Here is a 24,917-nt window from a genome sequence, read left to right as displayed (position 1 = left end):
CAAAAATCCAGGACCATCAGCAAATTCAAAATTTTATTTCACTCTCTCAGTCACCAGTGATTACAGAGGTCAGGATGGGTTCTTCAGAATTAATCTCTAAAAAAAAAATTCCTGCATCAAGTCTATCATCCTATCATCAGCTTTGATATGTATGAACACGAGCTTCAAATTCATTGATTTATTACAGTCAAATCTGTAATTTACGCGAAAACAGGAGAATAAACGCATATAGATTAGTGCAAAACTGTAATGGTCTATCATCCCGCCTCCTGTAAACCGCCTCGCACAAATTAGCAAATTATTGACGGCTGATTCAAACTGATGATTGGAGCAATTTGACAAGTGGTTTCAGGCCTCTGATTCGTCAAATGAACAAATGATTGACACGTAGCCCGCCCATTCAAGGCTGGCACTTTTTAAAGTCTGCTTCATATAGGAGTCAACAGGGGACGAGAGAGAGGAACCGTGAAGAGAGATGCGAGGAGGAGACGTCCTTCAGAGGAGGAGTCATGTCATTTGGGAGGCGGTTACCTGTTGAGACAAGTCTTGGACCGATGCGGCGCTAGGGATTTTTGGAGACTGCTGTTTTTAATTCGATTCAAACTTTTTTTTAAAGCAAAACCGTTTCTCCCTCGTCGTGACTGACGTACAACAATGGAGTCATCCTTCGAGTTCTCCAACTCGCTCAGCAGCGTGTCTTCAGTCTCCGTGCGTTGTCGGACGTTTAAAATCATTGTGATCGGAGATTCCGGGGTGGGGAAGACCTGTCTCACCCACCGCCTCTGTGGAGGGGAGTTCCCCACCAGAGCCGAGGCCACCATCGGCGTGGATTTCCGAGAGAGATTGGTGGAGATCGAGGGAGAATGTATTAAGGTAAATAGAATCAGTTTGTGTATAAAATGATCTTTAAGGGTTGAACTTTAATTGGGAATGGTACGGGCCACACGACTGACAAAATGTAACGGCACACATGTGGCCGCGTTTTTAATTTCCCTTTCTGCCAACGTCATTGAGTCACCACTTTCCGCCAATGAGCAAGTACGGACAGGTATTGGCTGAGTTTAAGTTGTTGTGTTTTCACGATGCAGTCACATGAGCAGCCTGCCTGAACCTGCAGAGGAGGAAGACAAATATTGGTGTTTGTGAATAATGGATGCAAAACGTTCAATTAGAGCAACAAAATCTGTCTAATTCGTCGGCGTTATGGCCGTTTCATACTTTGTTTGACAGTAATGTGTGTATTCAACATTGATGCAAAGCAACGCCACAAATCGGTGCAAATGCCAATTAAACATCTCTATAAATTCCTGTTTGTTGCACGATATTTTTGTTTATTAGCTCATTTGAAAGGATATGAGTACTAGCCAAAAAAACAAAAAGAAGAGTACTTGCCAACGAAGGCTCATCTCCGCCAGGCGGTGGCCTGGATTGTGTGTCCGTCCGCGGCTAATCTCGCAAACTGCAAATTACGGGACCTATCGGCCTTTTTTTGTGTGGCAGTTATGACTTTATGATGACGAGCCTCTCGTGGTTGAGGCGACCTTGGAAAAAAACGTTTATTAGTTTATTCTCGCTATCGCCGCTCTCTCATTCCCTCATTCACTCTAGCTCGCTCGACCAACGCTGCTTACTGTCGCTGCCTGATCTGAGTCAACCGTGCGCATGCGCGACTCACCGCCATGCTGAATTCCGATAACCTCCGATGTTAAAACTGCACTATAAAAACGCAATCTCAAGAGTAGGGTTAAGCGCAGTCACAGCTGGAAATCGTCTCAGTACCAACAACAAAACCATGGGTGGTGGCGCCAGGAATTGTTCACCGTAGTGGTTTAGCAGTTGCTATCATTGCGTGAGGTCGCAGTAAGAAAGTTTAGCGACGGGAGATTACTTCCCATAGCTGAGCTGGTTTCTTTAAGATGCGCATGCGTAAATCTCATCTCTGGTTGAGTCCACATTATTACATTACAGTCATTTAGCCGACGCCTTTATCCAAAGCGACTTGAATACAATAAGTGCATTTAATGTAGGATGTATTCGGGTATGAGTCTTGAGAGTAAACGAGAAGTCGATCGTATGTCGCAAGCCGGCAAAAATCATTCACTGCTGATCTCGGCGCAGCAGAACTGGAAGAAAACCAGATGAAGCAACAATACCTTATTCACCACGGCACCACGCAAAAGTGCCATAGTTTCTAATGGTAAAACTCTACTATAAAAAAATACAATGTCAAGAGTAGGATTAATCACAGTCACAGCTGGAAATCATCTCAGTAGCTACGATAAAACGTTTCCCATAGCTGAGCTATGTTTTCTTACGTTTTATGAATGAAAGTCAATCAGCAGAGCAGCCATTCACCCTCATTCATTTTATATTCATGAAAACAGCAATATTTAAACACATTTGAAGTCTTTTAATAAGGGCTTTGAAATTATGATAGCATGATCTCTGGCATTTCGTGTCAGACTTGGTCGCTTTCAAGCGAGGGTGCACCTATAGGAGGCTGCACATCCACAGACTGACAGGCAAAACATTTTTATTAGGTAGATTTTTTTTTTCAGCTTGAGCCCTGCATATTCTCCACTTTTTTTCCATATTTCCTGTTCAATCGACTTGGGCGTTGCACAACAGTCTTATAATGGCAGGAAAAACACTTTTTCTGTTGGTGTGTGTATTTCCCGGTAGGTGAAAAAAAATGTTTGTTGGAGAAGGGGAAATGCATACGCCTGGCAGAGATCTGCACTCCTCTAGTTCAATAATACATTTTGCATGATTTGGGTCATGTTTTTCTTTCCATTGTGCTTGGTGAAAAACCACATGATAGAGGAAGTACCAGTGTTGAGTATGGAACCTTGTTTTTCAGGGCAGAGGAGTTTGTATGCATATAAGTAAGAAGTCCTTTTTTATATTTTAAATATAGGATTAGAAAAAAATCCAATCTCACTGTCTGGCTTTATGGTCAGCATGAAAGCACATGCTAGGCAAAGTCTGCATGAGGTTGTGAGTAGATATCAATCAAAGATGTTGTTCTGTACATTACCAGCCTTGTAAGTAGATTTGTAACTTGGATTGTGTTTTTCTTAGTTGTGAATCCATAAATGGAGCCATATAGTATAAGGACCGAAACTAGAGAGTTTTTTTTCCAGTTGACTATTGAGCAACCATGAGAAAGCACATGGATGATTTCTCCCCGATGCCTCAGAAAGATGGTGCAATTGTTTTCACTAAGAGCAATATGGCCCATCTTTGTTTAAGATATGGTCGACTTTGAGGCAATGCTAGTGTTGTTATCCAATATTGATCAGTCCTATTCCAGAGAATTCTATGTGGAGGCATTTTTATATACATTTTCAAAGATAAGATTGACCAGTGAGATTATACCTTTCCTCATTCTTTCTCAGTAATGAGTCATCGTGTCTTTTATTTTTGGATTTTTTTTCTTTTTTTGGGTGGTATGTATGTGTGGTAGTTATTGCAACATACTTCACCCCCCCCCTCCCACACACACACACACACACTTACACCTTCCTCCCATTGGCCTCTGGTCCCTCCTGTACTCTTTCTTAACCCTTCCGCTTTTCTTCCTCCCCCGGCAGCTTCAGCTGTGGGACACGGCAGGACAGGAGCGATTCCGCAAGTCCATGGTGCAGCACTACTACCGTGACATTCACTCTGTCCTCTTCGTCTACGACGTCACCTGCCCCGCCAGTTTCATCAGCCTGCCTGCCTGGATAGAAGAGTGTAGGCAGAATTCCTTGGGCCAGGACGTCCCCAGGTACAGACATCTGAGCCCAAACTGTGCCTGAGACCTGAGAGTCTTGTTATCCACCGCTAGTCTTGTTATCCACCAGATCCAGACCCGTATTCGGCTTCCCTGCATTGCAGTGATGTGAAGTTGATGTTTAGCAATGTCAGACAGAAATTTGTGATGATTTGGGAAAAAAGAAAAAATCATTCTGTTTGTTTTTGCACTATGTATATCCAAGATCATGTTCAGGCTCCAATCTCATAATACCAACTACACATCATCTTGTGTAGGTTGGAGGGTGGGTTAAAATCCTTGATGTCCTTTATATATGACTAATCAACATGCAATTTGTGGGACTGCGAAGTACTTTTGATATCCTCCTCAAACTAACCATCTGTTTCAGTGCTACTTGGCCATGTGTATGCAGTTTTTCATCCCAACACCACACCAGTTTATTTCGCTGACTGGCACACCTTGAACCCAGGGCTGGGCAATAATTCAATATTGTCATTCAATATCTTTCAATGGTATTGTATCGTGATTAAAATTTGGATATTGTCATTTTGTGATACACAATTTTAGTGGCAAAATCGATGATAATGACAAAGTATTGCCTAAAATGTCTTGCAAGCTTTGGTCTGAACTATTTTAGGGAGCATTATTTGTCAACTAGTCTGGGACTTTACATTACTGAAGAGTTCAGTGTGATGAACCTCAATTGGATTCTTAACATGATATTTTTTTGCATATGTAAGTAGATATTGTGATATCTACATCGTGTAAACCCCCCCCCCATGATTATCATGCTAATGTTTTTCATTTTGGCTAGCACTACTTCACCTAGACAGGGGAGGACTAATCAGTGCCATCAGATGGTGTATTGATGGGTTGGAATGAAAACCTGCATAGCTGTGCTCTTCCATCGCAAATGATTGACTACTGATTCATTGATTTCTACATATCTCATCATCGGCTCGATCCCTCTTATGCCCTCCCTTCCTCCCCCAGGTACCTTGTGGGTAATAAGAGCGACCTGCGGGATCCATGTGCTGTTAAGGCTGACCACCAGGTGAGCTGGGAGCAAGCCGTGAGGCTTGCTGAGGCACACGGCATGATGCTGTTTGAAACCTCCGCTAAGTGCCCCCCTGACAGTGGGGCAAGCAGAGCAGAGGAAGGGGCACGCAGAAGGGGGTGGAGAGACGTGGCCATGTCGTATCGCCAGGATAAGGTGGAGGCTATCGTCATGGCTCTGGCTACAAGGCTGAAGAGGCAGAGGAAACCCACGCCACTGCTGATCTCTAAGGGATCCAGTGGCTCTTTTAAAGTACCCGCCAAGAAGAAGCCGGACAAAAACTTTTGGGGTTGCTCCTGCTGAAAATGGAGCGCTAGGACATGCCCCCCCCCTTTCTGATCAAAAACTGTGATGAATTAACTCTGTGAGTATGAGAGAGGGAGAGACTGAGAACATGCAAATGTTTGGTTAATGTAAACATATTTTGTATATTACATGTTAATTTTGACCAAAGAAGACCATTTGTACTTTCACTCTCAAAACATGTTTTATTTCCACGATCGTAACCAACCCAACTAGGAAACTGCTGTTAGTCTTGACAAAATGATTTCCAAGTGTATTTTCTCAGGTACTTTTAACTCTTCGTTGTTTTTAATGTAAAAATCTTGTTTATATTTGTGATATCTTTATTGATAATCTTTGTAAAATAAAAGCCTTTAAATGTGATGTGGTGATGGGGGGGGGGGCTTGTATCCAAAGTGTATGACAGGATCATGCCTGCAGAAATAGTTGGTACCAAATAAAAGCCCTCGCTGTGTCCATAGAGTGACACCGGGCCGTTTTGGGTTTGTTGTCAAAGGAGAACATTCCACACAGGGAATTGAGTTTAACGGCTTAATATTTTCTGAAAGCATCAAAGTAGCGTTGGTTCCTCTGGATTTACAACCGAGGGAAGACGGTTTTATTTTGGGGCCAAGTTGCTGTGGGTAGCCTAGCTTTTGCTAAAATATTCTATGCTAACCTCGACCCAAAACTTGCCAGGCTCTTGATAGAAACCAACTTTAAGCATTTTTAAGCAATGTTGCCAAAAGCTTAGAGAAAACTCTCCTTTTTTTTTTTTTAACTTAAATGGCTATATCAGCTACTGTGTCCATTAGCGGCTCTGTCCTGCCAACATGTCCTTTGGCAAGATATTATGTCCTAGCTGCTCACACTTTTTATGTAGGTTGCACAGGACAAGAAGATCAACTACATATTCAGTAATACATACGTGGCACGTTGCTTGCCGATGACAGTATCCACTAACTGGAGCTAATAGGGTTTGGTTGTTGGAGGAAAAAGGACACTCGGGCAGTCATACACGGGCCTGGTGCACGAGAAGTGTTCATGATGGAGAAAGTATCACATGTGCCGTGTCTATGTCTGTCTAATCGCTGATTCACCACCGATGTCCTCATCACATGAGGGCCAACCTCTCTCTCAGTGTCGTGCATATAGGCCTATGAGACGCCAACAGCAGCTGTGTGTGTGTGTGTGTGTGTGTGTGTGTGTGTGTGTGTGTGTGTGCGCGTGTGTGTTTGCACTTGTGAGGCGTCCGTGACACACCAGTGCAACATTCACCAGCCAGCTGATAAATGGCTGTGTCTTCCTATCACCTCCACGTGGAAAAGGGAATCCCTATTGTGGTATTCATCACATGTCTCAAAGAATGAGCACTGACCAGCTGCCCTTTAACCAGCCTTGTTCTCTAACAACCACTCAGCTACTCTGAGGAAGAAGATAAGGACATACCAGGATGAGACAATGGTCCTTATAGTTCTCATAACTCTTGCTCTGGCTCGTTGAATATGACTAATTGGCTGCGTAGTGGGAAAATATTTGATGAGTTCCACTTCTGATGGATAAGTCATGGTATAATAAAGATAAGGTCAACACAAGGACAGACAGAAGAAGGGTGGGGGGACATTTGACATTTTCCAGACCAACAGCTTGCAGGCGTTGGATTATAAGCATGTATTCCATGTGTTTTTATTTATTCATTCAAAATACTCATAGCTGTGTTAAGTCTTTGCACGAAATGAAAAGGAGTACAGACACAGTTCGCTTAATCTTAGAAATATCTGTATCTGGTTTTGTTGTATTGAACATTAAAAGTGTTATTGAGAACGCTTTACATGCTAATTGTATTGTTTTATTCATTGTTTTGTCATGGAGAGGAACGTTTTCAATCCCATGAACATACAATAGACGTAGCAGTATGCCACTGACATAGTAGTATACTAGGGTGGGTCAGTACAGTCAATAGTGCCCTTTACAAAATGATTTGACCTGTGTGCTTATCAGTTACATACTCACACAACCCCCAAAAGAACCCCTTATTTTTTTTTATTATTATTATTATACTTTATTTATATATATAATATATATGATGTATATTATCATATTCTATTTATATATTTATTATACATTTTTATTATATATATATATTTCTAATATATTATTCTTATTTTATCTTCAAAATGAAAGACCCCTCCTCCTCCCCCATTCCTGCATCCAAATGTGGTCCAGATCTATCTCAGCAGATGAGGAGTGTCAGCAGACAGCGGTTTTCAGGTAATGCCGTATTATCAGTGGAGTCTGATTAGGTCTAGGCTTTGGCTGGGCCTTCCCACTCTATAAAGCTCCTGTTAACCGCAGCAGCAGCACTGCTCCTCTGCTTCCTGGTGGTTCATTACACTTACCTGTCATTCACGTTGCGGCACCTCCCTGATGCTGAGATAACTGGAACAATGGGTGGATGCAATCAGAGAATTTGGCCCACGTCTACTGGAGTAGGGAAAAAAATGCTCAAAAATTATTTATAAAAAGTGAGATTGAAAATATATATATGTATTAATTTCACTTTGCAAAACAGCAAAACAAGAAAAAAAATCAATGAGAGGTGAATATTTTCTTAAGCCAGTGTACACTGAGACATGTTAGGTTTTTTTTATGTTCAGTAGAATAATGCCATATTAATGAATATGATTAATCAGGAATCAGGAACACTTTATTTGTCATTTCACTTCATGCACTTGTGTATATGAAATGAAACAAAATGCCGTTTCCCCCAGTCCACAGCAGCACAACAGAAAGACAAAGACACATCCAAAAACTACAAGAACACACATATCCAAACTAACACATCTATCCATCCATCCATTATCTGAACCGCTTATCCTGCTCTCAGGGTTGCGGGGATGTTGGAGCCTACTCTCGCTACAGATCACAATGTCATCTGCAAACATCATTGTCCATGGAGACTCCTGTCTGATCTCGTCCATCAACCTGTCCATCACCATTGCAAACAAGAAAGGGCTCAGAGCCGATCCTTGATGTAATCCCACCTCCACCTTGAACCCCTCTGTCATTCCAACCGCACACCTCACCATTGTCACACTACCCTTATACATATCCTGCACCACTCCTACATACTTCTCTGCCACTCCAGACTTCCTCATACAATACCACACCTCCTCTCTTGGCACCCTGTCGTATGCTTTCTCTAAATCTACAAAGACACAATGCAACTCTTTCTGGCCTTCTCTATACTTCTCAATCAACATTCTCAAAGCAAACATCGCATCTGTGGTGCTCTTTCGTGGCATGAAACCATACTGCTGCTCACTAATCATCACCTCTCCTCTTAACCTAGCTTCCAATACTCTTGTTTTTTGCGCTACTTTGGTTAGCAAAGCAACCGAGGTCATTACCGTTGCAACCCTTACAATTTGCTTCTACATAGTTTTGGGTATCTGCCAATGAAAAGTCTTACAAATACTTTTGTAAGACTTTTCATTGGCAGATGAAAATATAGTACTTCTGCTTTTCTATTCTACCTGGTGGGCCATTACATTCTTCCGTTCCAGTTATCATGATAGAAAGCCAACAGCACTGGTGGTACCTGAGGACCTGACTGAGAACCACTGCTTTAGAGGTTTGATTATTGTCAATCAAACGTCAGTGTTATTCAACTCTGCCCTGCCCTGGAGAGTCACCTGTTGAGCTGAGTTTCTTTCCCACCCAAAACTACACCCTTCAACCAGACAATGGAGGACTGATCAGTGAAATGAGCTGGTTGGTGCAGTGTTGGGTTGGAATTAAAACCTCCATAAACACAGACCTTCATGGCTCATAGTTGTAAAACAGTGAGTTAGGACGTCTCTTCGGTGGCCCATCAGCGTCCCCATGCTCTACTACCACGAGAGGGCGCTGGAGAAAAACTTATTCCCTCACCGCACGTTTCAGTGAAGCAAAGTGAATCTCTTTCCATGGCTTGGGCTTCCTGTCAATCATCGCTCTGTGTGACTCCACCTTCAGCGTCAGCCATTTGCATTCATGACAGAGGCTACCAGAATCAGAATCATGTTTATTGGTCATTTAGGTTTGCATATAAATGGAATTTGAGTCCGCTTTCGTGGCTCTTTCGGTGTACTTAACATAGACTAACAACACTACAACACAACAATATTCAGATATATACACAAGGATTGACTTTATAGAGGCAAAATAAGAGATGATAAAGTGATAAATGATGAAGTGCAATGGTGCAGAGAATATATCAGAGATGCTGAGTGGATGTTAGCAGGTTACTTACTTACATGCCTGACATAGATGGACATGACAGAGCGTACCAGTATACGTACAATGTACAGTACAGCATTGTATAAACAAAATGGTTGTGAAACTGTTTTTATGTCTGGTTGTTTTGGCGCACAGTGCTCTGTAGCGCCTCCACGAGGGGAGGAGTTGGAACAGGTTGTGACCAGGGTGTGATTCGGTCGGCAGTGATGTTGCCTGCCTGTTTCTTGACTCTGGAGGTGTAGTAGTCCTGAATGGAGGGCAGGTTGGCACCAATGATTTTCTCTGCAGACCTAACTGTCCGTTGTAGTCTGTCCCTGTCCTGTTTGATGGCCGAACCAAACCAGACAGTGATGGACGTGCAGAGGACAGACTGGATTATTGTAGTGGAGAACTGAATCAGCAGTTTCTAAGGCATGTTGAATTTCTTGAGCTGGTGGAGAAAATACATCCTCTGCTGGGCTTTTTTGATGATTGTGTCGATGTTGGATGCCCACCTTAGGTCCTGGGAGATTGGGGAACCCAGAAATCTGTAGGTTTTCACCCGAGACACTGTGCTGTTGAGTATGGTGGGGAGGGGGGCCGTGTCGGGGGACTCCTCCTGAAGTGCAGTCATCTCCACTGTTTTGAGTGTGTTCAGCTCCAGGTTGTTATGGCCGCACCAGAGGGCCAGCTGATCAACCTCCCGTCTATATGCAGACTCGTCACCATGCCGAATCATTAAGCTTAACTGTAATCAACCAGCAACTGTGCACCCTAATGTCAGCCCCTTATATTTGTATGTATATGCTCATCAATATCCTACCGCTATACTTGTCTTTACTGTATTCGTCTCCCTTTCTGTCTCTGTCACCAATACGCTTTGGACATCTCTGCTTGGGTCTGAGACACAGCATGTAACTGTAGGCCCACAATAGCACCCAATTACAGGGCATTATGCAACTTCTGTTTGCTACCTTTCCAAGTAACTTACAGTAATGACAGAGTAATCCACCTGAAACAATGTGAAGGTTGGGTGCTCCTTCCTCCTCAGAGGGGGTCTATACAGAGTTTTTATCCCAGCCAATGACCCATTTATCCCAGCCACAGTGACCCATCACCCTTAGGTAGGCTACCCTTCAGGTTTACACAGACTAATATTTTAGAAATACACAGGTCGCATGCAGCAAAGCTTCTCAGTAGGTAGCAAGCCTGGCTCCGATGGAGGCTCAATCCTTACAAAATGTAAGATGAGATAATAGTAGACTGATCTCCAGAAGGTTAGTAGTAGGTTAATGATCCTGTTTTCGCATCTCTTTCAATAAGACATAGGTCTACAGGCGGGCTATTACAGTAAAGGACTTGTACTAATATTTACCTTAGCAAAGACTCACACTGTCAGCCTACAGGTCTGCTGTTGTATGGCAAGCAAGTTAAGCTTTAATCTCTATATTTTGACATTCACAAAGGCAATTTTGACTAGTTAAAATATCCTTTGATAATATCAGTTTTAATGACAAAACCCTAATTTTTGGACATCAAATATGTTTTAACTTGTTAGAATACCGACTTTAATTGTTGCGATCAGAAATTAAATCTGATTTGCTTAGACATATAAGATGCCTGTTGCTGATACCCCAAATCTATTTTGGGGTTTGAATTTGGAATGTAATTCCTGATATCAAAATCAATCAGTAACTGGCATTTTAACTAGTCAACGGTGAATTATAACTAGTTGTACTTCCAATTTCAGGTTTCAGAAATTGATATTTCAACTAGTGAAAAGTGACTTTATCCATAAAGAGATCGACATTTAAAATGGCCTGCCATACAACAGACCTTGTAGGCCGACAAAGTGAGACTTCGCTGAGGTAAATTTCAGCTCTAAGGTCCAGCGGCCTGCCTAAAACTGCCCACTTGTACCTCTTATCCAGAGAGACACAACAACAGGCTGGGTGCAAAACAGGATCATGAACCTGCCAAATGCCTACTAACCTCTTTAAGATCAATCTACTGGTATTAACACGTCCTCATGCTGCGTTTTGTAAGGATGGATCCTCGTTTACGTTGAGTCTTGATGCACGCGACCTGGGCTTTTCTGCATTAGGTTGCGTAAACTCCTTTCGAGTGGCCTACCTAACGACCATGAGTCTTTTTTGGCCCTGCGCATGCGTGTTTGCGTGCGTTGCGTTGCGTTGCGTTGCGTTGTGTTGTGTTGAGTTGCGTTGCGTTGTGTTGAGGTGACGCAGGCTGCTAGTTTAGCAGAGGGGGCGGGGCTCCGTCTCAGCCTGCCTTTATCAACCGCTGCGCCGCACGCTCCTCTTCAGTCATCTGGTGGATAAAATAAATAAATAAACATAATAACCGGCCGAGCAAACATGTTCTGCAGACGGGCATGGCTGAAACTTGGGCCCCTGACACGAAGGGCAATCAAACCATCGTTCAGGAATGGTGAGTTAAACTGTCGTCTTCTCAGCCGACTTTTCGACGTTTTACTTAAGTGCATAGCCTAAACCGCTGCTGCTGAACCCGTGCAACGGCAATTAGACTCCAACAATCTGATTGATGTTGCGCAGGTGACACGGTGGCGCTCATTAATGGAAGCTGTTTTTAGCAGAGTCGGTGAATTGGCTGAATTTTGAATTTGACGGAGCTATTTCAGATTGTTAAAATGACTCCCAGGGTTTGGACAATGAAAACGGATTTGTGTGAAATATTGAGTGAAAACGTAAGTTTTGAATGGATCTGCCCGTGGGGAGGAAGAAAGAAAGAAAAAAAAGATGATAAATTGGCCTTAGTTTAGCAGCTTGTTGAAGCGCATTGACACACCACATAAAGTTTGAGGGAGGTGTGTCCTACCTAGGGAACACGCAGTACTGCACATTTTGTAATGGGAAAGCCTATGGCAGTGGGGAAAGTGGGCCTTGGTTCTATTCACCACTACATTGTGTCCATTAGAAATGCCATATGGCTGTTTTTGACCGGTGCATAAAGGGGTGAGTCGAGCGATGAAAATCTCAGCATCGTTTGATTGCAGATCGTCTTAAATTTGCATTAGGCCCTCTAAGCTTAAAACAAAAACGTGCAGTTCTAAAGTATTATTTCAAAATGTACTGAACCCCTGAGCTGAATCTGTGTAGCCCAGCTGCGTTTCAGAGTGCTCCGTGGAGAGATTGCATGTTGGCTCTGGGGGATTTGTGGCTTTATCACTGTTATTTGTAGGTCGCTTTCTCTTTTCACGCGTTCCTGCTCGTATCATCCTGTGCTGCTGGATCTCCTCACGCCTCACTGCACGAGGGATTCGACCTGGATGGGGGGGGGGGATGGGGACTCGACCCCTTTTTTGTCGCCTTTATTTCCGACTACAAATCCTACTGCAGCCACTATAGAGGGTGGTTGCTGTGAAGTTTGGCTCCGGACATCTTGATTTGCAAGACAACGGTTGACCTTTGTCATAAAGGGGTTTACTGCGTTCTGCACGCGCATGCGCAGTAACACTCGGTAGGACCGCTTGGTTGAAATGTTTGACCTGGAAAAGCTTTTTTTATTTATCATTATTTGTAGGCCCTAGATATTGTAGATCACAATAGTGGAAAGAGACTTCCTAGGTGTTATGCCACGCTTTTGTCTGTGTGCATGTGTAAGAGGGCGAGTGCTTGCTGAGAGATTATGAGTTTGCGTTTGGCCCGTGTGTTAATGGGGATGTGAGTCCTGACGTGCATGTCAGGGAGCAGACAGTCTGCCCTTGCGTTGCATAACAAACATACAACAACAACACACACCAACAAAGCCCTTGGGGCCACAGGGCCAAGCCACCCGGTTGTGTGTTAACTCTGGATATTCTCCTCACTGTTTCCACCAAAATCACATCTCTTCTTTTTTTTTTCTTTCCTCCCAAATTGGCAAGTGGCATGTGACCATACATGCTCACTCATGTCTGCATGCATCAGGGACATATGGGTGGCCATCTTGACTATTTTTGTTTTTAGGTTGCCTGCCGTGCTAGTCCCAATTTTGACAGGCTTTAACCCTGTCCAAAAAGGATTAACCGATTACCTCTTATAAATAACCTGTACTCGGCTGTGTCCGGGCTGCGTGCTGCTGTGTCATGGGTATTAATGACCAGATAGACGGTTTAGAGTAGTTCTTCAAGGATGCCCCAGCGTCTCTGATGTCGTTCTTCACCTTCACCAAACATTGTTCCCACTCCACTTTTTTTTTCTTCTAATTTTGATCCTATTCTAATTGATGCCACTACTACTTGAAAAGAATCTGAGAGGGACTTATTGGTGATGCAATATGTGATCAATTTATTGCAGTATGTGATCAGTTTATTGGATATTTTGATGAGAGGTATTTGCCTTTGGGAAAGGTGCACATTAAAATGTGATTCCCTTTTTGACATGGACAGAAGGGGGAGGGAGGCTTCGCTGTTGTACATTCTGTTCTTTCGTTTCCTTGACTGGGTTAACCAGCTTGTTTGGGGGTGGAAATGTGGCCACAAATACACTGAAGTATAACACAACCCTCCAAAGCACTTGCATTTAACGACTGCATTATACATAATTCTTGTAGCAAGTGTATTTGTTTGGGGGTTTTTTTCCATGTCATCACATCATGCTTTTTCTTCTTTTTTTTGTTACTAATGAAATATAACTTTGTTTCTTAATCTCCAAATGGACTGTGAAAACAAATTTCTTGTTAAGCATTTTTTTATGTATATATATGCAAATAACTGATGCTTAAACATAAACCCAAGGCTATCTGTTCTAGCTTATTTAAATGTAATTACATCTGTCAATTGAACGGCCTACCTCCTGTATGTGTGTGTGTGTGTGTGTGTGTACGCATATGCATGCAGGAATATGTTATTGTTTGCATGATCTAACAGATTAGGCCGAAGAAGTTGGTTGCAGGGTGGCTTTATTTATGGCTTTCTCTCTATGCACCACTGACAATCCTCTAAACGCTAAGCAATCTTTGTACTGGGCATACAAACTGCATGAGGACACTGCTAGCCATGCCTGCCTGCCCACCTAAAAAAAAAACAAACAATGGCCTCTTAATGGACCCTGCCTCAGGCCTCAAATCCCATTGCTCTTATTTAGTTTTGACAAGATGGTGTTGATTTTTGCTTCATCCAGTTCTGGGCTTGTGAGTCGAGTGCATTTTAACCGATGTGGACATGAGTGCAACAAATGTTCTGAATAATTTAGATGCAGATATTTAGCCCACTCCCCCCCCCCTCATTTAAGCAGGAAGTCTGAGTATATTTGTGTGTTTGCAGGGGCTCAATTGATGGGACAGTCCAATGTTTATTTTGGCAACTTGTTTACATCTTACATCCCCTCTGCAACAAATGAGTGACGTTGTCTTGTGTAACTAGATTAAGTGTCTGAGGGACTGCATCACTCTGCATGGGCTTTAAATCCCCTGAATAAAGCAATCCCAGAAGACCAGGGGAGATTGACCTTGTGAAGAAGCATCAAATGTACCATAGGCTTTCTTCTAAAACATTCTCATTGATTTTCATGACGGAACACATTTTTTGATAGAGGCACCTCCTGCTTAAAACCAATTCTATAGCTCAAACAACAAAGTAAACCCGTCCCCCCCCCCTCCTCTTATTGTCCCTTCCTGTCTCTCCTCCAGCTCAACCGGCACGGCACATGGCCTTCGGGATCCCTGGAGGCTCCACCAACATGACATACTTTGTCCTGTGTGGAGGAGGTCTCACTGCCGCGATTGTCTATGTGAGTCTCACAACTTTTCATTTCTGCACCTTGACTTTTCAGCATGTTGAATTTCTGTGGCTTTTATCAGCATCTCCTTCCTCCGTCTGTGCTGTCTGAATGCATTTGGTGAGGTCCTTTTTTCATCCTTATTTGAAAATGTCCATCTCATAAAGACAAGTAGGACTCTGAAGGTGAATGCAGCTTGTTTCTTTTCGTGGTCTGCTTATATGGTTTTAAAAATGAAGCGGTTTCTGGCTGCACACAAAGACATGAGCAGGAGCAAGACTCCAGCAATGGATGTGTTGTCATACGGCCCACACGTGCATATATATTTGAACCTTGTCTGCAAATACTCATCGACGAGGATGTGATTATCTCAGGAAACAGTTCAACCATAGATCAAGTGTTATTCATTTGCCTCAATGCCAAAACTATGTATGTCCACTGGGAAGGACAGTGCCAGTCTGGCCTCAACCAGTTGCTTGTGTCCCACAGCTTTGGATCCTTTTTTTATGGATAAGATGGATACCGGTTATCATGTGAGGAGAATTGTGTGTATGGTAACTACAGTCATGATTTGGACATGATCCCACAACACGGGGACAGGAGCATAGATGGTCTATTGTACTTTCTGTGAGGCAGTCTTTCTTTGTATGGACCAGAACGGTCATGGTAGACTTGTTTGCTCTGAAAGCATGACAGCATTATTTCAATGAATCAGAATGCAGTTTAACTCTAAATGAATTTAATTATTAATTAAATATAATTAAATTATTCTTTACTTTTTTATTATTTATTTATTAACTATAATCAAATTAAATACATTTAATTTCTGCTTATCTATTTTCCAAATTCCATTCAGAACCCAAAGTTGCTCCTTTTTTATTTCTTAGTTATCCATTTTGAACCCCCCCCCCCCATTCCTGTGTTGTAAACTATAATGTGGCTTGTCCTTACCCACCCCTTCGTGCCCCACATAGGCTTACAAGACGGTCAATGATGACAGCGAGCGGTACAACGACAGACTTGCTGACATGGGCTCCGACACAAAGGGTGAGAATCCTGACCACAAATGCATCTAAAATACAGTCTCGTGTGACCCCCCCACAGTGCAATTTATCAGCCCAGATTTCTGTAATAACCAGAAATTAATAATGCAATTCAAAAGGTCTGAAGTCCAGTTGTCAGACTGAAGGAATGTTGCAGCCTTAAGAGACCCCGTTCAGCTCCCGGGCCTACCACAGCCTGTTAAACTGCAATGGGGAGAAACCTGAAAATCTGCAGATGAGGCAAATGTTTCACTTGGATCTGGCTGTGTCACCCAAATATCAAACATGGTTGAGTGGCCAGTCTCAATAGATTAATCTGGCCTGTCTAGTTTAATTTATGTCTGCAAACCATTTATCTGTGGTGGCATCTAAGCCCAGAGGGGGAAGCTTTGTGCTCAGGCTAGTTAACTGTTGCTCATACGTTTTTAAGGCACTACCTTCACAAGTTCAGCTGGTACATGTAGTCTGGGCTTGTTACGGCCCATTTTAGAAACCACAACCCAAAGACCTGTGTCCAATACGGTTTGGATTTACTGGCCTTAAGATGGACAATGACTGCACTCCATTTTCCAAATAAGTAAAATCTCTACTGGTGCCTTGAGATGAGAGTTATGAGGATGTCCAGGGGCAACATGATCCAGAGATGGGTTGTATTAAAGAATACACAATAGAAAACGTTTTTAATCATGCAGTTAAAGGAATTTATTTCTGTTTCTAGATGCTGAAGATGCAGAGACGGGTAAGTAGTTTTTTTTTCTTTTCTTTTTTAATAAATGGCTGAAAACATGCACTGTCTTTTTGAATCAATTTGTTTCTCCTCTTTTGAACTTCTGAATCCCAATTTGACCTGTCCACTTCCCTGGTTCTCCTAAGGCAGGGGTGCCCACAATTTTTTGACTCGTGAGTTACTTTTAAAATGACCAGGTCAAAATGATCTACTCATATTAAAAATAATAATAAAAATACTCAATACATGTTTTACATATATATATGAACATTTATATGCAGTGTGTGTATTTATATACATGTTGTGTTACATATACAGTATTGCAATGGATTTGCATTTATATTGAACCTTACACAGGCAATAATCATACCAAGCATTTGCTACTACACTATGTTGAAATTGCATCACTGCATGAACCTTTACAGCTGTGGTAAATAGATTTGTGATCTCTACCTCTCTACTCTGAGGATGACCTGCACTGGAGGGAGTCAGACAGGGTTGCATAGTTCGGACAGTAGCTGCTGGTAGCCAGCCTCAAGCAGGCCTCCAAATGATCATCTGTCATGGTGGAACGGTATTTGGACTTGACAATCTTCATGTGAGAAAAGGCTGACTCACACAAATAAGTAGAGCCGAATAATGCCATCAAGGAGGTTGTGCATTTCCTCATGTTTGGGTACTTGTCCTCTGTAAGTAAGTTCCAAAACTCTCCATGCGCCCTGGACTTAAGCTGAATGTCAGCCTGTACTGTCAGCATCTCATCCTCCACTGCAGACGAGTTCAGGTGAAACAGTGTTGCCATTTTTGAGGCGAGGGAATCCACCTCTGTATCTTCCCCAAATGGGTAGCACATAAATGTAGCGATTGGCTCAAGCAAAGCAAAGTCTTGAAACGATTTGTCAAAGTCTGACCGGACATTTTCAATCTGCTCTGTGTAGCGTGCACTGTCAAGCTGCGCACACGCCCTCCCTTGCTTCTCCAGCTCTGCTGCGAGGTTTCGGAAGTTTCCCAAATCACAGCGCTGCAACTTTGAGGACAGAAGTTGCATTTTCCGTTTGAAAGCGTTAACTGAGCTGATCATGTTTACCACGCTTTTGTCTTTTCCTTGCAGCTCTAAGTTAAGCTCGTTCAACATGTTGGTTAAATCAGTTAAAAACGCCAAGTCTAGCAGCCACTGATTGTCATTAAGTTGCTTGTGTTCCGCATGTTTAGTGATAAGGAGAAACTCCTTAATCTCTGGACAGAGCTCTCGAAATCTCTGCAAGAATCTCCCTCTACTAAGCCATCTCACGTCAGTGTGTAGCAAGAGGCCAGAGTAGTTACAGTCAGCCTCTTCCAAATGTGTACCAAACAACCGTCTTTGAAGAGACCTCGCTCGAATAGAACAGGCGGGTTTGGTTGCCACATCCATGATCTCTTTCATGTTTAGCATTTTTGCGCATAATGCTTGTTGGTGTATTATGCAATGGTAATTAAGGAAGTCCGGGAAAGCATCGTCCTCCCTGCACTTGGCAATAAATCCATTCGAGCGGCCCACCATAGCAGGCGCACCGTCCGTGGTGATTGACACCAGTTTACACACTGGGAGCTGGATTTTATCCACCAAGTTTTTGAAGATCTGAAAATGTCCTCTCCCCACGTGTGTTCCTTCATGGCTAGTATTGTTAAGAGCTCCTCTTTTGCGGTCATATCTTGAAACACCATGCGAATGAAAATGCACAATTGGGCCGTATCACTTATGTCCGTAGACTCGTCCAATTGTAGTGAGAAACACTCGCAGTCCACGATGTCCCTCCAAAGCTGCTGTGTCAAATCATCGCCCATCACCTCACAGCGCCTTGTGACAGAATTTCTTGATAACTGGAGAGCTTTGTTTGAAGATATTATTTCTGATTTGTTTTTAAAGTCCCGAAACAACGAATCTGCTGCCTCAAGGAAGGCCTCTTTCATCATCTCTCCATCTTGGAAGGCTTTCTTATGCTTAATGATGGAGTGACTCACCCGTAAAGATGCTTCGGTGGCTGCCTTTGCCTTTGAATTCGGCTGCGTGAAAAATGACTGCTGGGCGATTAACTGTGATTTTAGTTCCCTCACCTTTCTCTTTCTCAGCTCGCTTTTCGGAGGGAAGTCATTGCCATAGTTTTTATGAACAGTTCGAAAGTGCCTCTCCACATTTCCTTTCTTTGGGATAGCAATGCTAGACTGACAGATGAGACAAACGCATTTGGAATAAGACATGGTGAAAAAAAAGTGCTCCTCCCATTCCACATGGAAATGGTACGTTTTTTGTTTCTTGCTAGGTTCGGCTCCCCCACTCATTTTTGTTTTTTCACTTTTTAGTAGAATTTTTTTTTAGAGAGTTGAACTAGCTAGCTCGATGCAGTTCTGCGTTAGCTCACGTTGTGGGCAGGTGAACTTCAAGGTACATTCGAGAAGGGCTCTGGTTGTTATGGTAACCTAATGTAACAAAGTTTTAGGTTCCGCTCTAGAATCTTTGGTTTTAGGCAACAGCAGACTGGCCGTCCTTTACGTCAATCAAAAGGCAAATGCCAAATGGAGGACAGATTATAGGCTAATGTCTTGAAATAAAAAAAAGTTTTTTTGGAATGTCATGGAGATCTACCAGCACTGCCTTCGCGATCTACTGGTCGATCGCAATCGACGTAGTGGGCACCCCTGTCCTAAGGTCTTGTTAACGTACAGCTGTGTTTTGGGAGCATGTAGACTCCATTTCTGTCCACTGTTACACTTAGAGCCCCCCCCCACCCGCATTACTCCTGTAGCTGTACAGGCACGCCACCATCTGTAGGGGACGCTATTTACAATGGGGAACTGCCAACTTCCTGCCCAGAACTGCTGCTGGTCATGCTCCCTGTGACGCCCAACGCAGGGTTTCAAATAGTAAACCCCAGTGTTGGGAACTAAAGTGTGTAATGGGGGGCAGTTCTAGTTGTTGACTTCCTGTAACTTCCATCTTTTAACATTCATTTTGTAATATGAGTTAAAGAATAGTCTGTCTCTGTTGCCTACCAACACGGGGATCGCCAGTTCGAATCCCCGTGTTACCTCCGGCTTGGTCGGGCGTCCACAATTGGTCGTGTCTGCAGGTGGGAAGCCGGATGTGGGTATGTGTCATGGTCGCTGCACTAGCGCCTCCTTTGGTCGGCCGGGGTGCCTGTTCAGGAGGGAGGGGGAACTGGGGGGAATACTGTGATCCTCCCATGTGCTACATCCCTCTGATGAAACTCCTTACTGTCAGGTGAAAAGAAGCAGCTGGCGACGCCACATGTATCGGAGGAAGCATGTGGTAGTCTGCAGCCCTCCCCGGATCGGCAGGGGGGAGTGGAGCAGCGACCAGGATGACTTGGAAGAGTGGGGTAATTGGCCAGATACAATTGAGGAGAAAAAGGGGGAAAATTCAAAAAATAAAAATAAAAAATTTAAAAGCCATCTCTCCAGGGGCCAACCCCACCTCTGTCTCCAGGATAGCATAATAGTCGTGGATTATCCCGCTCTTTGCTAAAATTGTTTTTGAAACCAGCTGCTTTAGTTTGCAGCGCTTCGTAAGCTTCACGAGTTTGATCACAATTGACTACCTTGGGGTTGACTTGGATCCAGGGTAGAGATATTTGAAATCCTTGTTTCAGATTTTATAAAGCAACTGGCTTTAGCTCAACTGGAGTGTTGGAGGTCAGGTGGTGGCCAGGCTTGAGATTTTGGGACATTCCGCTGATCTGCCTGATTTAGATGAGGCCGACTGAAGTAATTGAGGGGATTAGTAGTGCTGTCTGACTGTGTGTAACCCTTGCCACCTGTACCTGATTAGTCTGCAAGGTGAGAGACCTGCTGGTAATATTGGTAGTAAACCTAAACTTGCAGTGGCTGGCTGGCTGTTGCACCTGCCAGAGGAGCAATACAAACTTTCACCAGGAAAAGTCGTTCTGTTTCCTGTTGACTATTTTTCTTCTTCTACCAATTTAAAGTTACTGCAATGTCCTTTTGTTGCATCCCAAAATTTGATGAGAAATGGCCTTTCAGATGGTTTGTGTTTCTCTTCCCACTTTGTCTTTCTCATCAGCAGCCAAGGTGGCACCCGTTGCAGAGGCCATAGCCGTTACAGCTGAACTTGCCCCAGTGGAGGAGGCAGCGCCTGACACACCTGAGTTGATCGCAGAACCCGAAGCAGCCATCCCGGCGGCAGAGACCGTGTCAGAGACCGCTGCCGAACCTGTCCTCGAGGCCGTTCCTGAGGAAGCAGCGTCCCCATCACCTGAAGAGGCAGCCACTGCTGAAGTCCCTGCCGAGCCAGCAGTTTCTGAGGAAGCTCCCACACCTGTTGCAGAGGAGGCCGCCACTGAGGCTGGCCCTGCTGCTGTGGAGGTAGTCACCGTGGAGGCAGTCAGCACGGAGGACGTAGCGGCAGAGGCCCCCGCAGCTGAGAGTGTCGGTACGGCAGTGGTAGAAGTCCCTCCCCCTGTTGAAGCCGAGAGCGCTACCGCCGAGGTGGCAGCATGAGGCTTTGACGGCTTTAGGTCCACCCCAAAATGGGAAGGGTACAGGGGTAGTTAGTTGTACTGTGTGTCCATTTGCTTTTGATGCAGACAAAAAGTGAACTGTTAGACCATTGTTAATGATCTATAGGAAAAAGCTCAAGCATATTTCTTCCATGTTGTCCTCCTTTTGGAAAAATATATAGTCACATAGGGTCTAACAGTTCAGTTTCTCTGAGGGCCCCTGACCCTTACCTGAATCCACCTTACACAGACCCAATGTACAAACATTTGACAATAAGCAGCAAAGTTGGATTGTACTATTAAGGACACTTAATTTATAAAAAATTAAAATAAAATAAAAAGCTCCCATACACTTATTTTATGCAGCTCTTTGGAGGCTTGCTGAGTGGGGGTGTGTAAGGGAAAGAACTCAGTATGTGAATTTAACTCATGGCACCCTGATCTCTGACCTGATGGAAAGATTATTGCAAGTACCCTTAAAATTGACTTGAACCTGCACCTGGTACTTGGTTCACTTGTCTCAACCGCAAAATAAGAGGGGGGAATAAGCGCTATCTTTTTTTCTAGCTAATTATTCCCTCTGTTAATATTTAAAGTACATCCCCTCTTGCACTCTTAAATTTAGTGAGTGCTTCATATACCATAACTCTTAAATGCATGAGAACGTTAATTATGCAGATAACTTTGATTGGAGATATGTGACCATGTAGTTCTGCTCTTATTGTGAAATGTGACCAGACTCCTACCAGCAGTTTCCTCTTCCTGTGGCCTTTTTACATCCCTTCCAAAGTGCTTATGTGCTCTAGTCTTCCCAGAATGAGATACAGGACGGCTTAAACTGTGATATCATGACTGGTCGAGACTGTAAAGTGTGACTGCTTCAAAGTTGAAATAACATTGTGTTAAAATAGGAAATCTTTAGTCTAAATGGGAAAAGTTTGCCGGTGGCTGTGCCCTGGGTACCAAACAGACCCCTGAACGCATCGTCTTCCTTTTAAGACCTGCTGAGACTTTATCGACATTATCACCGTCTGTCTGTCCTTCTTCATCACGTCCTCACTTTCTCATCAAGACAAAATGGAGATCGACAGTAAGCTAAGCTCATTACAAAATTACTGACATTTTTTTTTTGCATCCGATCTGTGGGATGCCACTTGTCCCCAAAACTACACACATTAACAAACAATTCTTAACAACTAATCAGGCCAATCTGCGTCTACTTTAGCTGAGTAGTTGACTTGCCTCTGAAATTTTTATACACTACACTCACTAATGCCCCTTTCACACTGGCCAAAAATCCCTCTAACATCCAACTTTGGTGGTCAATGTAAAGGCGGATGTTAGTGGAGTTTTTTTTGGCCAGTGTGAAAAGGGTATTATTTACATACACGGGTGACGACTCTTCCAATAATCCTTATCGGTATTGTGTTCAGACATGTTTTGCCCTTTTTTGTGTGCTGAAACACTTTCTGGTTTTTAGGGTTTTTTTTTTTTTTATGTGAAATTTTAAAATGATCAAGGGAATACACGAACCATAGTCATCCATAAATATTTCTTGGCAATAAATGTTTTGTATTGGTCAAAACTTGTTGTTATACACTTGTTTTTCAAAACATTCCTGCTGATTTAAGAAGGGAAATTAAAAGTTATTCAATAAAGAGATTGGCATTATTGGTTTTGAAACTATATTGTATTTTTTTTAAACGATGTTCAGATATCTAATGGGATCTTCATGCATTGCCACATTTTGTTTTTGTGTGGTTTGCAAAAGGAGAATGGAAATCTGCGGTCATCGTGTCCTTTAAAGGCAGATGACAAGTGATATGCATGATCCAGAAGATATCCTCATTACTAATATGAACATTTGCCAGACAGTAACAGAGAAATATTTGCAGAAATTAATTCGGAATTTCACAGCGGATATGTGAAAACAATATTAACCCCTAGAAAAGCTTAGACATGAATGTAAGACATGATAGAAAATAGATGATATCCAAGATTAAATTGAATTACAGGTATTGCTAAAGAAACGTGATTCTGAGTTATTAATGTACAGAGAAGTCAATCCTCATTGTGATCACTGGTTAGTCAGCAGCAGGATATTTTAAACGTCACACAGTGTTTCTGTAAATGGCAACGGATGCGGGGCATAGGCCAACATGAGCCCACCAGAGGTCACGGCTTCTCTTTCCTGAGATCTGTTGTTTCTCTGCAGTCACAAAGTATAAAGACGTTCAAAGAAACCGCTTTATACTCACATCTAAAGAGACAGCCCCCCCCCCTTTTTTATCCCCAATTGTATCCGGCCAATTACTCCACTCTTCCGAGCCGTCCCGGTCGCTGCTCCACCCCCTCTGCTGATCCGGGGAGGGCTGCAGACTACCACATGCCTCCTCCGATACATGTGGAGTCGCCAGCCACTTTTTTTTTACCTGACAGTGAGGAGTTTCGCCAGGGGGACGTAGCACGTGGGAGGATCACGCTATTCCTCCCCACTCCCCCCACCCCCCCCCCGAACAGGCGCCCCAGCCGACCAAAGGAGGCGCTAGTGCAGCGACCAGAACACATACCCATATCTGTCTTCCCACCCGCAGACACGGCCAATTGTGTCTGTAGGGAAGCCCGACCAAGCTGGAGGTAACACAGGGATTCAAACCGGCGATCCCCGTTTTGGTAGGCAACGGAATAGATTGCCACGCTACTCAGACAGCCAGCTTTTTTACAGTACTGAGGCGCTTCGGTAATTTGCATCCAGAATTGGGTTTTGAAGTCTCGGATCCAAATCAGAATGAAGAACAAATCTCCAATATTCTGTCCCATGTTCTGATTTGTACAGCCATTGGCTTTTAAAAGGCTCCGCGCAGCAGTCACTCTCCACACCCTGATGGAGACGCCGCGTGTGTCGAGGCTGTCTGGTAATATAAATGGGATTTTGGAGCAGGTGAGTGTGTGGCTTTCCATTTTCCTGTTAAGAACAAATCACGGTCAGCCAGCACCTCCCCAAGAATATATGGTGTGCACCTGCCTTTTAATAAAAAGAAGTTTTTATCATTATATTTGGATCTCATTTTGCAAAATATTTCTAGGTTACACGTTGTCCGTTCAAATAATATTCAGGCTAGTTGTCTCATTTTGCATACAGTCCTACAATGAAATCATAAAAGCAACATTTGTCAAACAGTTCCACTCCTGGCACTGGCTATGATATTTATATTATTTATTATAAGGCCCCTTTACAGCCATTTCTGTTCCATGGGAATCTAACTTACATCATGTTGAGTGTTGCTTTGGATTACAAATAATGAATAATGCATTTCCTTCATTGATGCTCTGTTTTCTGAAGAATTCCTCCACCATGTACATGATCTCAGAAATGAATTGGAGGTTGCATGATGAAGCTCTTATTAATCTCTATCGATAGTCAAAATTTTATCTTTAATTACCCGGTATGCCTATTCACTGCTGTTCTGTGCTGGCATAAATTTATTTAGCCATGACTACAAGAGGCAGCGCAAGGCACGAAACAGCTGCAGGCA

At 43.2% G+C, this 24,917-nt stretch overlaps 2 protein-coding genes across 2 annotated transcripts; both read left to right on the top strand.

The window, feature by feature from the left end:
- The first annotated feature begins 654 nt into the window (after window positions 1–654).
- Window positions 655–5,285, top strand: LOC130113420 (ras-related protein Rab-33B-like). The gene is made up of 3 exons (XM_056281021.1): window positions 655–873; window positions 3,594–3,772; window positions 4,754–5,285. Exons 1-3 carry the CDS (start codon window positions 655–657, stop codon window positions 5,118–5,120), a joined length of 765 nt encoding a protein of 254 aa, XP_056136996.1. The 3' UTR covers window positions 5,121–5,285.
- A 6,353-nt stretch (window positions 5,286–11,638) lies between these two features.
- LOC130113421 (cytochrome c1-like) lies at window positions 11,639–23,042 on the top strand. Its single transcript, XM_056281022.1, has 5 exons — window positions 11,639–11,807; window positions 15,009–15,109; window positions 16,072–16,144; window positions 16,859–16,879; window positions 20,946–23,042. The coding sequence occupies exons 1-5, from the start codon at window positions 11,735–11,737 to the stop codon at window positions 21,380–21,382; spliced, it is 705 nt and encodes a 234-aa protein (XP_056136997.1). The 5' UTR covers window positions 11,639–11,734; the 3' UTR covers window positions 21,383–23,042.
- Window positions 23,043–24,917: the final 1,875 nt, after the last annotated feature.

This window comes from Lampris incognitus, chromosome 5, assembly GCF_029633865.1.
Source record: "Lampris incognitus isolate fLamInc1 chromosome 5, fLamInc1.hap2, whole genome shotgun sequence".
Classification (NCBI taxonomy): Eukaryota; Metazoa; Chordata; class Actinopteri; order Lampriformes; family Lampridae; genus Lampris; species Lampris incognitus.
The sequence above is the reverse complement of the archived record's forward strand: the minus strand, read 5'-3'. Positions and strand labels throughout refer to the sequence as shown.

Excerpts from the sequence above, each read along its gene's own strand:
- LOC130113420 (XM_056281021.1), top strand. The coding sequence starts at position 655 with ATGGAGTCATCCTTCGAGTTCTCCAACTCGCTCAGCAGCGTGTCTTCA. Across the intron at positions 874-3,593 it reads TCGAGGGAGAATGTATTAAG|CTTCAGCTGTGGGACACGGC; the intron begins GTAAATAGAATC and ends CTCCCCCGGCAG. Across the intron at positions 3,773-4,753 it reads TTGGGCCAGGACGTCCCCAG|GTACCTTGTGGGTAATAAGA; the intron begins GTACAGACATCT and ends TTCCTCCCCCAG.
- LOC130113421 (XM_056281022.1), top strand. The coding sequence starts at position 11,735 with ATGTTCTGCAGACGGGCATGGCTGAAACTTGGGCCCCTGACACGAAGG. Across the intron at positions 11,808-15,008 it reads CAAACCATCGTTCAGGAATG|CTCAACCGGCACGGCACATG; the intron begins GTGAGTTAAACT and ends TCTCTCCTCCAG. Across the intron at positions 16,880-20,945 it reads TGCTGAAGATGCAGAGACGG|CAGCCAAGGTGGCACCCGTT; the intron begins GTAAGTAGTTTT and ends CTTTCTCATCAG.